The sequence below is a fragment of the Delphinapterus leucas genome, chromosome 5 (assembly GCF_059928025.1).
Source record: "Delphinapterus leucas isolate spDelLeu-1000000601 "Yukka" chromosome 5, BTC_Dleu_Yukka2, whole genome shotgun sequence".
Classification (NCBI taxonomy): Eukaryota; Metazoa; Chordata; class Mammalia; order Artiodactyla; family Monodontidae; genus Delphinapterus; species Delphinapterus leucas.
In genome coordinates, this window is record NC_143133.1 from 68,226,747 (window position 1) to 68,242,234 (window position 15,488).

A 15,488-nucleotide genomic window follows, 5' to 3' on the forward strand; every position below is an offset into this window, starting at 1 on the left:
AAGGAGATGGATAACTTTTCCTTGACATGCATAATGTTGTACTGGGTTTCCTTGAGGATCTTCATCTTCTTCCAAAAACAAATAAATAAATAAAGCCTTTATTCTTTTGAGAAGACAGTAAAATTAGGATCTGCTTGGGGGTAACTTTGGAAGTTACCCTTAGGAAGACACTTTGCAGGTGTCTACTTCATGGGTAATAATTGTAAAGTTTTTGTAATTGTATTGATGTCTCTAGGTAATTGTAGGATTATTTTTCTGTGGAGTGATTTGGACTTGTAGTTTTTAAAAATGTTTTTCAGTATGGTGGTGATATTACCCGGAAAATGAAACTTTTGAAGAGACAAGCAGAAGGAAAGAAAAAATTAAGGAAAGTTGGCAATGTTGAAGTTCCAAAAGATGCTTTTATAAAAGTTCTGAAAACACAATCTGATAAATAATTGGTGGGAAAATATAAGGAATTTTCATAAATTAAAAATTGTGTATTTTTTCTTTGTAATTTATAATATGTTGAACACAACAGAATGAAAATTATAAAATTTGCTTGTTACTTTCCAGGTTTTCAGTTTTAAATAACCTCTTGGCTTTTCTTTGAAAGAGAGTCATGGGTAGATAAGAGCATAGATTCTGAAGCCATATTGCCTGGTTTCAAATTTCTGTTCCACCACTCACTAGGCATAGTGACGTTGGCCAAATTACCCTCTTTGTCTGTTTACTCTTTAGTAAAATCAGGATTATACTATTACTTACCTCCATAGGCTGTGAAGATTAAATATGTTTAAAATATTCAGAAGACTGCATGACACCTAGTCAGTGCTCAGTGAATCTTAATTTTTCAAGCATATTCCTTACTCACACTAAAAGGCCCTGTACTTAAGATTCTATCTAGTTTCAAGCCCAAGATACAATATTTTCATAATCACCTTAAATATCAACTTGTTAGATGGATATATTTAGATATATATGAATCTGTTATTAAGTATTCAAATAACAGCATCTAGACATGTGCTGTAGTTTTTCATAAAATTTTTACAAATGTTACTTTGAAACTAGACAGTTTACATATGCATATAAATTAAAATGATGGGGCTGTCTTATTCTGAGAATTAAAATGCATTTGTGCAAAGTGATGTTTGATATTAGCAGCAGCTGTTATTAATGACAGTTTAATAATGATTGCCTAGATTTCATAATTGAGGAGACTGAGTAAATAACTTACTTAAGGTCACATAGCCAGTAAACGGTTGTCTTACTTTCAGAGCATGTCTACCCAAGTCAATAAACAAACCAGAGGGCAGACTGTATTACAGTAAGATAAAATAATTTAGCCATTGATTTTTGTCCTTTACTTCGAATGAATTGAATGAGGTTAATGTCTTCTAGGGATAAGACTGTCAGTGATAAATTTTATACAAGGTTGTTATGAGATAATTATAAATTCAGATAGTGGGGATTTACCTAAAATTGTGTATGGAGGTTAAATAACCCGTGGCTTAGTCCTAGTTACATAAATTAATCAACTGTCTTCCCTATTTCTTCTAGCTCTGGTAGAACAGATGAATTACGAGATCTCATGACCAAAGTATCAATATTTTAGAAAATGGCAGTATTTTTGAAACTAGAAAAGCATTTTAATGTAATTTCTAAGACAAGACGTCTACCATTATTGCCAGGGGAAAGTTACAAGTTGGTACCTGGCACATAGTATGTATGGTGTGTCTACTATTTAGTATTTGTGTCTTATTAGTATGCTTACAGTTTGGATACTTTTTTTCCCCCTTTAACCTCTGACTTTTTAGGAAAGTTTATTTGTAGTAGTACGAAAAGTATTTTCCAGGTTTTTTAGCATACTCTTAAGTTCTCTCCCCTGGCCACTCTCCTAAACGTGATTGAGAGTTGTGTATCTCCCAGAGGGCCTTATATTACTAAGATTTTTGTGTACGTTAAAATAACAAACTATTAGTATTAGAATAGCCACCATTTATTGAGTTTACTATGTGACAGCCACTGTGCTGAGCTCTATAGACAATTCCCTCATTCAAACTACATGGCAATGGAGGTACAGGCACCATTACCATCCCATTTCACAGGGGAAGAAGCTCAGACTTATGTATCAGTATTGTCCAACAACATCACAGCTCTTGACAGCTGGGATTCAGACAGTGGTTTCTTTCTCCAAACCCCAATTCTTAGCTACCATGCTTTATTGCCTCTTGTGGGAATATCTTCAATAGACTTAGTTTTTTGCTTAACTGCAGCTTAGCTCCTGAGTTAGGGACTTTAAGTAGCAGGAACGCAGTTTGCTGTGGACCTTGAGTATATGGACTTCGAACTTACAGGGCAGTGATGGAAAGGAGAGTTTAGACTGTTTCAGCTAGCACATTTAAAGCACAGAAATAACAGCTGAACCGTGCACCAATCTTTAGCTTTTTCACTAAACTATATGACCTTCTAAGGTAGTTTGCACTAACCAATACTGTATAACCAGGTGTGGGACTGGGAGATAATGCTGATTGCACTTACTGTTCAAAAACCATTTATAATACTTAAGGCTATTAGAAGTTCATTATCTAGAATTAAGGCAGCATATTTTATCTTAACAGTCCTATTTATTTTTAAATTTGCTATTTAAATGTTTTAAGGAACTTAACTGTAAATACATTTCAATCACATAGGCAATTAGCAGGTGTGTAAGTGATGCTTCTACTAGGTGGACTTACAAAAAGCAAAATATGCAGAGAAAAGGAAGCATATTTTACTCCCCGAGGAGCAGAACTAAGAATTATAGGCAGAGACATTGTCTTTTAATTTAAATCTAATTGCATAATGACAACAAATAAAAAGTAAACGCAAGCTCATAGCTACTGTTAATTGTTATTCTTTCAGATGTATGTGTTCAATTTCACTGTTGGAAATAAAATTTAGATAACTTACATTTGTTTATTATAAGCTTTATTTGAGTTAAAGATAAAAAACAATATACTTTTATTTGCAATTTAATAATGCAAGTTGTTATGGCAATCTAAAATAGTTTACAGTAACTTTATATTATACTTCATCATATGATCCTTTTAGACATTATATATATGTAAGGAATAAAGCTAACCATTTATGAAGTTTAACGATAATAAGAAAATTTTCTTCAAAAAAAATAATTTCCTTAAGTGTGTTGCTAGGTATAAAGCTCCTAACTGCTAAAATACTTAAATTAGGTGCATGAACCCAAGTCGTTAACTAAAGAGCACATCTGTTTAAAAAAGTGCTACAGAAGGTGGTGCACAAAAAACATGCACTTATACATACTTTCCAAAAGGACGTAAACTGTACTTTTAGGCACTGCAGTCTCTTCAAATTTTCTGTACCAACAATATATAGCAGGACTTTTGATGTCCAGATGCTACTACAGGAAGATGACTAAGGCAACCACGTGCAGAAAGCTTGTGCAGAGAGAATATTATAAAGATAGCATTCCGGAAGTAAAGGCTTGCAATGATAGTGGTTTGATACCTGAAAGGCTTGGAGTGTCTTCCTGTGATTAAAAAATTAAAATCTAATAATGCCACTGGAGTCATATACATGGTACTTTATGTACAGAACTGTCACCTTTAAAATGACTTAAAATTTGTAAACAGGCAGACATTTCATTTCTGTGCTATGTTATAGAGTGACTGTGGCTTCTGTAACAACTAGCTGATCAATTGTGAGAGCCAATTATGTACGTCTAAACCCTAGTATAAAATGGACACATTGTAAATATGGAATGTTTAACATATAGATATTAGACTTCAAAAATGACAATATTCAAAGATTCCCCAAGTTTTATCATATTGCATAGCTGAAAATTCATCTATGTATAAAAGTGTTCTGTTCATTCAAGCAGAATTTTGATCCAGTCTCCTTCAATTTGCTTCTTTCATACTGTATAGTGGATCCACAAGTTTATTGTGCACATGCATTAAACCTTAAAGAAAAAAAGCACAGTTCTAGTTGTATTTCTGATTTTGAACTATATCTCATTTAGAAAACAAAAGATTTAATATTAAAATACAAATATACTGGCCCCCATCTAGTACAAAATAGTTAAATTTATTGGAAAAATGCAAATAGAAATGTTTCAGAATGTTTAGTTTTAACTACCTAGCATATATCAATTTAGTTATTTATGAAACCATGGATCTGGAATGGGTACAGGTTCTTTGTGAGTAACCAGAAGTAGGGGCAGTTCTTGTCTTTAGAACTTCCTTCAGTATGACAACAAATTTGAATACTAATTACATCTAACAGTCTGTTGAGTTTGACCCTCTGCCAGTTAATCTAACAGATTCCAACAAGGGGCTCAGAACTGTTGTTACATTAGTTCTCTAATACATTACCCTATCCATTCATCTGGCAAATTATTTTCTACTATTTTGACATGTGTATTTACAATAGGGGTTGATTACAAGCCACACAGGTTTACTAAAACAATAAGATAACCTAAATATCAATTTCCAAGTAAATTTAAATTTCATCTTATAATTGGTATGCTTGTAAACTGTCCTTAATTTTATTAAAGCTTCTTGGGAAATATATTGCAGTTATTCATGTCTTAATGCACATGTATCGTATTTGGGGAAATAAACTGTCCCAATTAATGAACTAAAGATTCTATATTGTGCAGGTTAAAGAAATCAGTTAAATTTACCAGGCTGTTAAGAACATGGAGGCTGGGGAAAGGGACTCATAATGTGGTTTTCTTAGGAAATGGGATTACTGGATCGAGGAGACAGGGTACTTGTTAGTAAGAAGGTGTACTTTGTCAGAAAGGCTGCAAAAGCACTCTAAAATCCAAACTGTGAAGACCCACTTTTAAGAGATAAGCAAAGGGACATGCAGAGAACACTTAAGTATACGTGTAGTAGGAGAAAAACCAGGAGTGAACAGTCTTAAAAGGAGAGAGAAATATTCACTCGTGAAATTGAAAGAGAGAATGCTAATTAACTCAACAGCTCACTTCAGTGTCTAATCAGCACCTCAAACTTGTTAACAACATCCAGACCCATTTTCCCCTTCTAAACCATTTCTTTAAAAATACTGTATATGGTGTTACCCTCTGATGAGCTGCTAAAGCCAGACAACTGAAATTCACTGTTGATTTTTTTCTCTTTCCTTTTTAAATTCAGCAGCAAGACTGGTGGGCATTACTTTCAAAATATTGATATATCCCAAATTAGCTACATTTCTTCATCTCCACAGCACTGCCCTTAGTCGAAGCCACTTTCATCTCTAATCTGATTACCAACTCACACCCTACTTCCATCACTTCCCATTGTCCAATTTTTCTAAAAACAGAAGCTAGATTATACCATTTCCCAACTTAAAATTCTCCAATTGCTCTTGTCACTTAGAATATAATTTAGATTTTATTCTGTTGTCTTCATTTATCCTTCTGATCTCGTGTCCTCCCCACTCTCCCCCTTTTGTGTTACACTCAACCCTGGCTTTGTTGCTATTACCTCAGAAAGGCTAAGCTTGGTTATAGTACAGGGTCCTTATATTTGCTGTCTCATTCAGCCTGGAATGCTCTTCTCCCTGAACAAAGCATGATTATCTCCTTTTGGCTTTTTGGGTCTCAGCCCAAATGTCACCTTATAATGAATTACTGTTTCACTTTCTTTAGAGCAATTTTCACTCTTAGAAAATGTTTTTCCTACCATGTCTCCAACTAGAATCTGAGGTCCAGGACCTTAAATTTACTGCTCTAAGTCCTGGGTCTATAAAGGTCATGATACATGTTGGGAGCTCAAGAAACATTTACTTTAAAAAATCTGTGAAGATTCAGTGAGATGGTCTCTGGAAGCTTTTTTTAAATTTAAAATGAATCTAGAACATATATTGTTAAAAAGGAGGCAGGAGAAAAGGAGGGAGCAGAGACCAAGATTCTGTAGTTCAAGGTCCTGAAGACAGAAAAGTATCAAGGGCACTGGCAGAACGGCTAGACATGAAAGGAAAGGATGCTTAACGATTAGGATAAATTTAAAATCTTGGAGGTAGGACTGTGGAGGGACTGAAGTTAAGCCTTCCATGCAGCTGGAGGGACAGAAGGGTCAAAAGGTTAAAATAAGTAATGGGAAGAGTTTGAAGAAAGCAAAACAAGGAGCACAGCTAACCCAGGAAATGAAAGAATTATGTATAAAAAGTACCAAACTAAGCATAAAGGCACTTGATCGGTTCTGCCTCCACCTCAGGTATATGGCAGCCATTTATCCATCTGGCCTTACTTATAAAATGGAGTAACCTCAGCTCAAAAATTTAAAAAAGAAAGCAATGTACTCAATATAGTGCATAAAAGTCTTATAATGATGTTTGGTATATATGTCTGAGATAATGTAATCTCTGATACTTGAATGTTTCTATAGTGACAGTTCCATAAAGTTATATAACCCTCCCTTCCATGCTTACCAGTGCAGACAAAAAGCCTGTGATAAAAATCCATGAGTATGTGGACAAACCAACAAATACTTCATTCATTAGACTGTTTTATGCAAACTATCTCCGAGGCTGGATTTGAAGCACACTGGTTTATTGGCATTTGTTCTTTGCTCAAAAAATGTTAATACATACGAATATTTTTCTCAGGGCTAATAAGCCCTCCCCCCCCAATACCCTTTTGAAAGGCAACTGATATGCAAGCCCTCATTTGCCTTTTCACTCTTAATTTTGTTTTTAAAGTATAAGCTAGCTCCATTTTATCGGTATACTTTGTTCTCTATTAAGAGGAACTTTTTCTGCGACTGTGTTAGCTCATCCTTACACCTGTGCTATTATGGCATTCTCTTCAAATCTAAGTGTTACCATCTTCTACAGCTCTCAGTCCCATCAGCTCCATTCAAGTTTTCATCAACTACTATTTAACTATAAAAATCTCTCCCTTAACATCCCTTGGACTTCACAGTGATTTACATAATTTAGCACTTAAACTGAAATGGTATCAATGTCATGTGTCATCCATCTACCTGCCCAAACTACCTAGAATTTACCAAGTGTCTCCAGTGTACTAGGTAGTACTTTGAGATGCTCAACTATTGCAATGAACCAAAACTGAAGTCCCTACCGTCATGGAGCTACATTTTATTTTCTCGAATCACTTAGTGAGCCAGTTTTATGAAGAATGCCAACTACTTTCAGGCAGGGATACTTGTACTTCTTTCGGGTATAACAACACATGAGACAATGTACTTGAAGGCACTGTAACCCATGTTTCTTGGCTGATGACATTAACTGGAAAATATAGTTTACATTTACCAAAAATAAACATTAAAGGGTAATTTTTTTATACTGTAAAAGTATATATCTGCTAATGAAAAATATTTACCAGATAATTAGCTCTAAATAGAACCAATCTTATTTAAAACAATATTTAACTGAAAAGTTTAACAACCAGTATGTAAAAAGCAGCAAAATGGAGATTGGAGAGACCCAAGAGAGGGGACAACAAAGACAATGGTAATCTCAGCCATGTGGTTTAGAAGATATACCTCTTCCAGAGTATCAGCTCTTTGAGGATCATTCTACTTGATATAATTCATCTATCATTCACTTAAAGCTTTGATCATGGAAAGAATACATTAGAGCTTAAAAACACACAACTTAAAACATCAGGATAAACATTAAAAATCCAACTCCTGTAAAGTTTTTTAAAAACTAAACACTGGCTATAACTTGTACATAACATAAAGCTAGTTCCAAACTAAAAATAATTTTGGAAATTTTAGTACTTGCTTTCTGAATAATAAATCAAGTGTTTACTATGACTAAAGGTAAAAACTGACAACGTTCTACACAAGAATGTGATAAAAATAAATAACTGCTTACTTAAATCATAAACAGAAGTAAATTCTAATGAGTACTGATAAAAATGCATAGACTTTCTGATGTTGCTTGAAGAAGAAAAGTTAAATATAATAGATTTTATAGTTTGGTTCAATCTGAATTCATTCAGCCTCTATCAAGCTATTGGAGCTATTGGAGTAGGGCCTAAAAAGGATAAAACAAAAAGAATGTTCACCATGATGATGATGTCTTGAAAATATATTATCTCAGGACATAAAACATAGGTTTTATTTTTTTAAAAACAAAAAACTAGAATAAAACAAATTATTAAAATGTTTTCCTGTGATTTACTTATATCTTTCAAAAGATATATACTGAAATAAACTTCCATATGCTAATGATTTTTATTGTTTTAGATGTAGTTAACCTAGACTTCAAGAGCTAAATAATTAGAACCCTTTAAGATTCCTCTTGACACTTTTAAAGAGATGGCAGAAGAAATAGTGATGTGAATGGTATTCGAAGAATTACAGATTATAACTAAGGGATTCATTTCCTCCAGTATATCTTGCAGTGATATAATAATAAGGATATGACAAATACATAAAACTACATTTATAACATGTATAAATTTATGAAGTCATTCTAATATCAAAATATCTTACTGTAAGATGAGGTCTATATATATAGCCCAGAACAATATTGCAAATCCATTTTTCTCCATATTGAAGGAGGCATCCTGACAGAGGCTGATGTCCTGAATCTCTTCAGAAATATATACAGCTCCAATGGAAAATAATTTCTAAGTGACTTTAACATCCCTACTAAGCCTGTTAATTCACCTATAAATGGGATTATAAGAGTACCCATGTCATAGAATTGTGAGATTTAAGTAAATCAGTAAGTATAATATGCTTAGAATAGCACCTGGTCATATAACTATTGGGCTATTATTAAATGTTTACTTCACTAAAATGTAAAAATTTTCTGATAAAAACTAAACTGACAAAAATCAGATAAGTATAGGGGTTAATCTGGGGATTACTGGTGCTAGAAAATGGCAATGTTAAATGAATCTCCTCAAAACTGTTATTAAAATATGTGGATAGGGTTTCCCTGGTGGCACAGTGGTTGAGAGTCCGCCTGCCGATGCAGGGGACACGGGTTCGTGCCCCGGTCTGGGAAGATCCCACATGCCGCGGAGCGGCTAGGCCCGTGAGCCATGGCCACTGGGCCTGCGTGTATGGAGCCTGTGCTCCGCAAAGGGAGAGGCCACAACAGTGAGAGGCTCGCATACCACACACACACAAAAAAATATGTGGATAATGAAGATTCCTTCTATTAACTTTTTCAAGGAATCTAATATTTGTGATGAAACCTGGACTACATGGAAATAGATGGGTAAAACGCCATCTAAGAGCTCTTATTCACAACCCATAACTGAGCTATTCTCTGCTTTTATCTGTCAAATTACTAACAAGCTAACAATTTTCAGTTTAATTTGGTATATTTGTGACTTGGTAAAAAACTGGTAATTTAACTGATAAAAATATAAATGACTGGAAGTAATCTAAGTGCTTAACACTAAGGAAACCTTTAACACCTTTTATTAAAGAGATTTAAAACGTATTTTCATTCATATAGTATCAGTAGTACACTTATTACATACTTTGTGAATTACTGAACTATATATATGGCTCATTACATAATATTTTCATATCAGCTATATAAATACAGGTGCTTTGTAAAAAGTACCTATTTATACAGCTTGTTTATGTGTGTGTATTTATATGTGGAGTTGACTCAAGCAGGGAATGGCTTCTAAACTGAGTGTATTCAAAATTGTCCTTGAAAATCTCTTAAACACCTATCACAGCAAGTGTATATGGTTTTATATATATAGATAGATATATACACGTGTGTGTGTGTGTATATATATATATATATATATATATACGGTATGGTAAAGTTTAAAAATTACTGAACTAGACTGTAGGAAGAAGCAAAAGGAAGCTAAATATGCAGAAGTCTGGGCAAACTCTGCTTACTTGCGGAGTTTATTCCATACTGTTTGACATTTAGCAAAATTTATTGTGAAGATTAAATGAGATAGTGGGCAACCCATCTTATCCCCTGATTTCATTCTAAACATAGCTGAGAGGTTAGGGTGGGACAGGTAAACAATGAAAAAATTAGAAAGGACATATATACATTTCCTTTGGGGCTATTTAATCTTGTATATTCAATATGAAAGTAAAATATTTAATTTTGGATTTCAAGAAACATCTTGTTTACTGGAAATATAGATTGAAGAGGTTTTCTTCAAGAAAAAATATTAGGAAATTACTTTGAAAGCTAGTATTATCTGAAGTGAGACATTTCTAATCCTCAGCACAGTGCCAGTTTTCAATAGCCCACAATGCAGAATGTAACTCCCCAGTCATACTAAGTTTTAATTGTCATCTACAATGGAATATTCTCCCAGTCTGCTTTTGAAATTTCAGTCCTCACCTTTAAAGTATTTCACAGTTTTAACTCTTAATTCTAAAGTAGCATCTTCATCACATACAAAAATAGTTCGGGGATGTTGCTGGAAGGCTGAAACAGTCCACATGTGATTGACTCCTTCTTCTATTGCTTTGTAGAGAGCAAATGCCTTGTGTGCACCTGTTATGAGGATCATTACCTGAAAAATCGTGGACATTACCTGTCAATTCTTAAAACATGTTCCAAATGACACAGAAGCTCTATTTTTTTTAAACAAAGAATTTAGCACCAGTATTTTTCTGAGGGTTAAAATAAAAATAAACAGCTCCATATTTCTTCATAGTTCAAGGTATTTATTTCTGCTCTTTAAGGTAACAGGCAAGCACAAAGTGTATCTCTACTTCTGGCTGAACAAAGTAAAATAGTGTCTTGTAATGGAGTATTATTGAATATACCATAATGCCTATGATAATTAACACATTAAATACTGATGTGCAAGAAGAGACCTGGGAGAATGAAGAAAAAGAAACAAAAGGGCTGTTTTGCAAAAGCAGAGTTACAGATCAACAAAGAATTTATATAACCAGAAATGATATATCAAATTGCTCTAGCCCAGATAAGCAATAGATATTACTTTGGAAAAGCAAAAGACTCTGAAATAAGATATTTTAAAAGTAATCTAGAGAAATGAGCTAAAGATTGTTTCACTGAACGGGTGCTATCTAAAGCTGTTTTGGAACAAAACTAGATTTAAAGAAGGGTTCAGAATCTACTTAAATGCAGGAACTGTCCTTTAAACACACATAACTGAGACCATCCTTAGGTACAGAAAATCCAAGGTCTTTGTCCCAGATCCCTGATAGCCTACGAGATAAGTCAAAGAATGTATGCAAATGTGAGTGAGTGTATACAGGTGTCTGAATGAATCTTTTCTTTAACATTTTTAGCAGTAAATCAATCCTGTTTTTACAAGTTAAACAGTTTATGTAATGTAATAAATCTTTAAACATGTTTTTTCCTCATTATTTTTAAAAAAATGAATGTTAAAGTGGTTGTAATTCTAAAATATCTGTAACAATGTAAAAATTCTGTATTTCACATTTTAGAACCAGACCTTCTAAAACAGGGAGGAAATTAAAGATTAATGAACCAGATATTACTGTATTTCTTTTATCAAGATTCATTACTTTTCATTTTGAAGCTATATTTGATTAATATCAAAGCCCATGAATGAAATAAGATACGTATGAATTCTTACTGTTTTTATTGATACTTCTTGTTCTTAAGTATAGAGATCTAGGCTCAGGGAAGAATTAATATGCCATCACCTATAATTAAAAGCATTTTTTAAAAATTAGCAATGCTTGATATAATAAGGTAAGCACAGCACTGATTAATGGGTCTATTAGTTTTCCTTACTGGAAATTAATATTTTTTTTCTTAAGACTGATATGTGTTACAGAGGAGTTTGAAAAAAAAAAATATTCAAGTTCTTTGCTCCATCCTGTCTTCTAATTCAGAATCTTTGGGATTAGGACCCAAGAATCAGGGTCCCTTAAGTGATTAGTATGCAATCTGGCAGAAGTCCTTATCCTAGCACTTGAAAAGGCTTTTTAAAACTATTTTCACACACACTACATTAAATGAGAATATGTAGTGATTGCTGCATGATGGATATTTTCTGAAGTTTAATTTATTTCAGGAGTTTTAAAATGTGATTTGGTGGTTTCAAAGTTAAACACCGAACTTAAGCACTTTTCGTGAATTATTATCTCATTTAACTACCCACATCAACAGCGTGAGATAAATACTATTCTTACTCATATTTCACAGATAAGGAATGAGGCACAGATATTCTGTAACTTGCCCAACGTCTTGGTAAGGCTACTATATAAACAAGAGGTCTGATTCCAGCATCCATATCCTTAACAGCTACAATAAGACATATATAACCTTTAATTGAGAATTAAGAAGAAATATCTGGAAAATCAGAAATTGAAGAAAATCCCTCTTGGAATATAATTTGACGTTGATAATATGTGATTATTTCTACTCTATCTGCTCCACTATTCTCAAGGAGAGTATTTCTTGTATTGTGAAAAAGCTTAAGAGTAGCCCTATCTGAAACCAAATCTTAAGGATAAGCAGAAAAGAAAAGGGGGCACTTCAGACAGTTATGGGGTGGTCAATAAAAAGCTAGAAATTTGGTAAGGCTGAGCATAGGGAAATGAGATGGCTGAAAACTGAATTTTGATAACACAGAGCATTTTATGCCAAAGAGGCTAGATATCTTGTGGTGAAGCAGCAAGGAATAGAGACTCTTCATTACATGCATGAGTAGTAACTATGTTTCGGGGAAAAAAAAAAATTCAGGCTGTAATAGAGAACAGGAAAGGGAAAGAATGGAGATAGCCATGATTTAGGATGCGTTTGCAATAATCCTTAAAAAACTGATATAGACCAGAAGTAAGGCAGCTCCGATGGATTTATCTCTGTTCGATGGAGGGCTGGATCCTTATTTATCTCTAAGTTAAATGGTGGAATGTGGTGACTGATTAGATGTGAAGAAGCTGAGAATGACACACGTTTCAAGTTCAGATAATTTTCATGGAGGGTGTTGCTATTCACCAAGGGAGGGAGACAATTTTGGTAGAAAGATGAATTTAAATTTTGAACAGTTTAAATAAGGAGTCAATTGGAAATATGAAATCTGCAGCTTCAGAAAAAGAACTGGCTAAAGATATGTACTGGTAGTTATCACTGTATTGAGCGTAGTTGACCTTTTTAGAATAGTACTAAATCTACCAAGAACAGGGTTCCAAAGTGTGACTGCCCAGAAGTATGCATAGTGAATACGCAGTGCTAGGAGATGACCCCCTAGGTAACAACAACATTCAAAAGGCAGATGGAGGAAGAAAGAGCCAGGGAAGCATACTGAGAAAGAATGGTCAGAAAGAAAGAAGAGTAATAGTAGAGGTTTATGACGGAAGAAATAGTCCATAGGAATAAATGATGAAAAGAAGCCCAGTAGGATAAGACCTGTAGAAAAGATGATGGTCTTAACAATTAAGAACTTGTCACTGGTGACTTCTGTGACATTCAGTAAGTCAACAAAATCAAAAGATTTTTAAGTTTTACTGGTTTTTCCTTATGTCATCACAAGAATAAACATTCAAATTATTATAATTATATATAATAAGCAATTCTAAAGATGCTACAGTAATTAAAAACAATGTGTCTTTTCTTTTGGAATTACCTTTAAAATATAAAGCATTATCTTGAAATATATCTCAGTAAAAACAAATTTTAATCCTTTGAGGGTAAATGTGGCTTCCATCAAACAGCCAGAAGTCAATAAAAATCAGATCTGGTGGTTCAGGTAGACAGCCAAGCTGTGGATAGAACCAACTTTGTCCAAAATGAATTATGGGCAAAAGTAATTCATTCAAACTATTCTCAACAGTTACCGAATACCTATTATGTGACAGGCAGTGTACTGTGCTAGATATACATGACTCATAAACACTTGGAGATTATAAACTAATGAGGAAGGGTATTAAACAACGAAACATACAGAAACAATTATAAACTGCAAAAAGTGCTATAAACAAAAACTGTGGTAAAAGAATAAAAGAAAATAATTTTGATTATAAGAATTATGGTCAGAAAATGGAACTCTGAAAGCTGAAAACGGGTGCCATTTTAGCTAAGCAAGGGCTAGAGAAGTAGAACATTTCACAATTAATTAACATCAATGTAAGGCCTCAAAGCAAGGAAGGAGTGAAAATTGAGGGCAGTGACTTGTGTGGTTCATTACCTAGTGGACAATTCCCAAGTCTTAAGAAACCTGTAATAACTTCTGGGTTGTCACTTCCAGGGTCTGTACAGAAGGTCCTCATTATCTGAGTTGCCAAAGTGTGAAGATACTTATGGATGCACTGACCACTTAAAGATTTGTCTCCCAGTCAAACCTACTTTCCACTCAACAGTGACATCTGTCCCACACATGGATTTAAATTTTAAATATATTTGCAGTTATTGAAAATGACACTGACGAACAGCTCACATCACAGTTAAAACCACTGGCAGATGAAAATGTGTACACATGAAGCCCATTAAAATTGAAGATAAAGTCATTAAGTATAATCATGTGATACTTGTTTCAAAAGAATGCTATGAAAAATCTAGCAAGACAATAGCCAAGACAATGGAAACAACCCAAGTGTCCATCAACAGAGGATTGGTTTAAGAAGATGTGGTACACACACACACACACACACACACACACACACACACAATGGAATATTACTCAGCCATAAAAAAGACTGACATACTGCCATTTGCAGCAACATGGACGGACCTAAAGAATATCATACGAAGTGAATCAAGTCATACAGAAAAAAACAATACTATATGCTATCACTTATATGTGGAGTCTAAAACACAATAAAAGTTAATCTATATAAAACAGAAAAAAACTCACAGACATAGAAAAGAAACTAATGGCTACCAACGGGAAAGGGGGTAAGTTAGGAGTATGGGACTAAAAGATACAAATTACTGTATGTAAAACAGATAAGTAACAAGGATTTACTATATAGCACAGGGAACTATTCAATATCTTGTAATAACCTATAATGAAAAATAATCTGAAAAAATATATATATAACTGAATCACTGCTGCACACTGGAAACTAACACAGTATTGTAAATCAACTATAATAAAGCACTAAAGTCCTTGGGAAAACTACTGAATAATAAAAGTTTTGCCATAATTTTCTTTACAGTCATGCTGGGAATGAATACTGTGAGGTGAATAGCATCATATAATTTTGTTGGAAAAGTCAAACAAAAGAAAAAAAATCAATGTTTGAATAATTCTGTTAATTCTAAGAATTAGCATAAGAGTTGCACCATAACTTTAATTTTGTTATATGTAAGAAATCGTTTTGCGTAACTTTCATATTTTAGAACTAAGATTGCTCTAATTTTTTTCAATTTATTTACTATGAAATTTCAGTCTTTAAAAGGTCTTTTTTCATAAACCAATTATTGTTAGATGTAAAACTCCATTTTGAATGACAGTTCTATTTGTGCATTCAAGTCTAGATATATTTACATTAAGATCAGTTACTCATTCACCATACCTTGTCTGTACTCTTTCCTCTGAACCTGTCCAATCCTGCTGCCAG

At 33.6% G+C, this 15,488-nt stretch overlaps 2 protein-coding genes across 14 annotated transcripts in view; one reads left to right on the plus strand and one right to left on the minus strand.

The window, feature by feature from the left end:
* GUF1 (GTP binding elongation factor GUF1) overlaps positions 1 to 2,932 on the plus strand; it is a 23,967-nt gene extending 21,035 nt beyond the window's left edge. For all 7 annotated transcript variants that reach the window (XM_022565032.3, XM_089911869.1, XM_089911868.1 and 4 more), the window contains one exon: positions 300 to 2,932. In XM_022565032.3, the coding sequence (XP_022420740.1) occupies positions 300 to 437 (138 nt within the window). In that variant the 3' untranslated portion in view covers positions 438 to 2,932. The remainder of the gene's footprint in view (positions 1 to 299) is intronic.
* GNPDA2 (glucosamine-6-phosphate deaminase 2) overlaps positions 2,933 to 15,488 on the minus strand; it is a 27,896-nt gene continuing 15,340 nt past the window's right edge. For 4 of the 7 annotated variants that reach the window (XM_089911880.1, XM_022565053.2, XM_089911876.1 and 1 more), the window contains 2 exons: positions 10,321 to 10,495; positions 2,933 to 3,958 (listed from right to left, as the gene is read on the minus strand). In XM_089911880.1, the coding sequence (XP_089768006.1) occupies positions 3,897 to 3,958; positions 10,321 to 10,495 (237 nt within the window). In that variant the 3' untranslated portion in view covers positions 2,933 to 3,896. Of the gene's footprint in view, positions 3,959 to 7,851; positions 8,014 to 10,320; positions 10,496 to 13,552; positions 13,689 to 15,488 lie in introns of those variants that run through there. The other 3 variants (XR_016393272.1, XM_089911877.1, XM_089911878.1) reach the window with 3 other exon arrangements.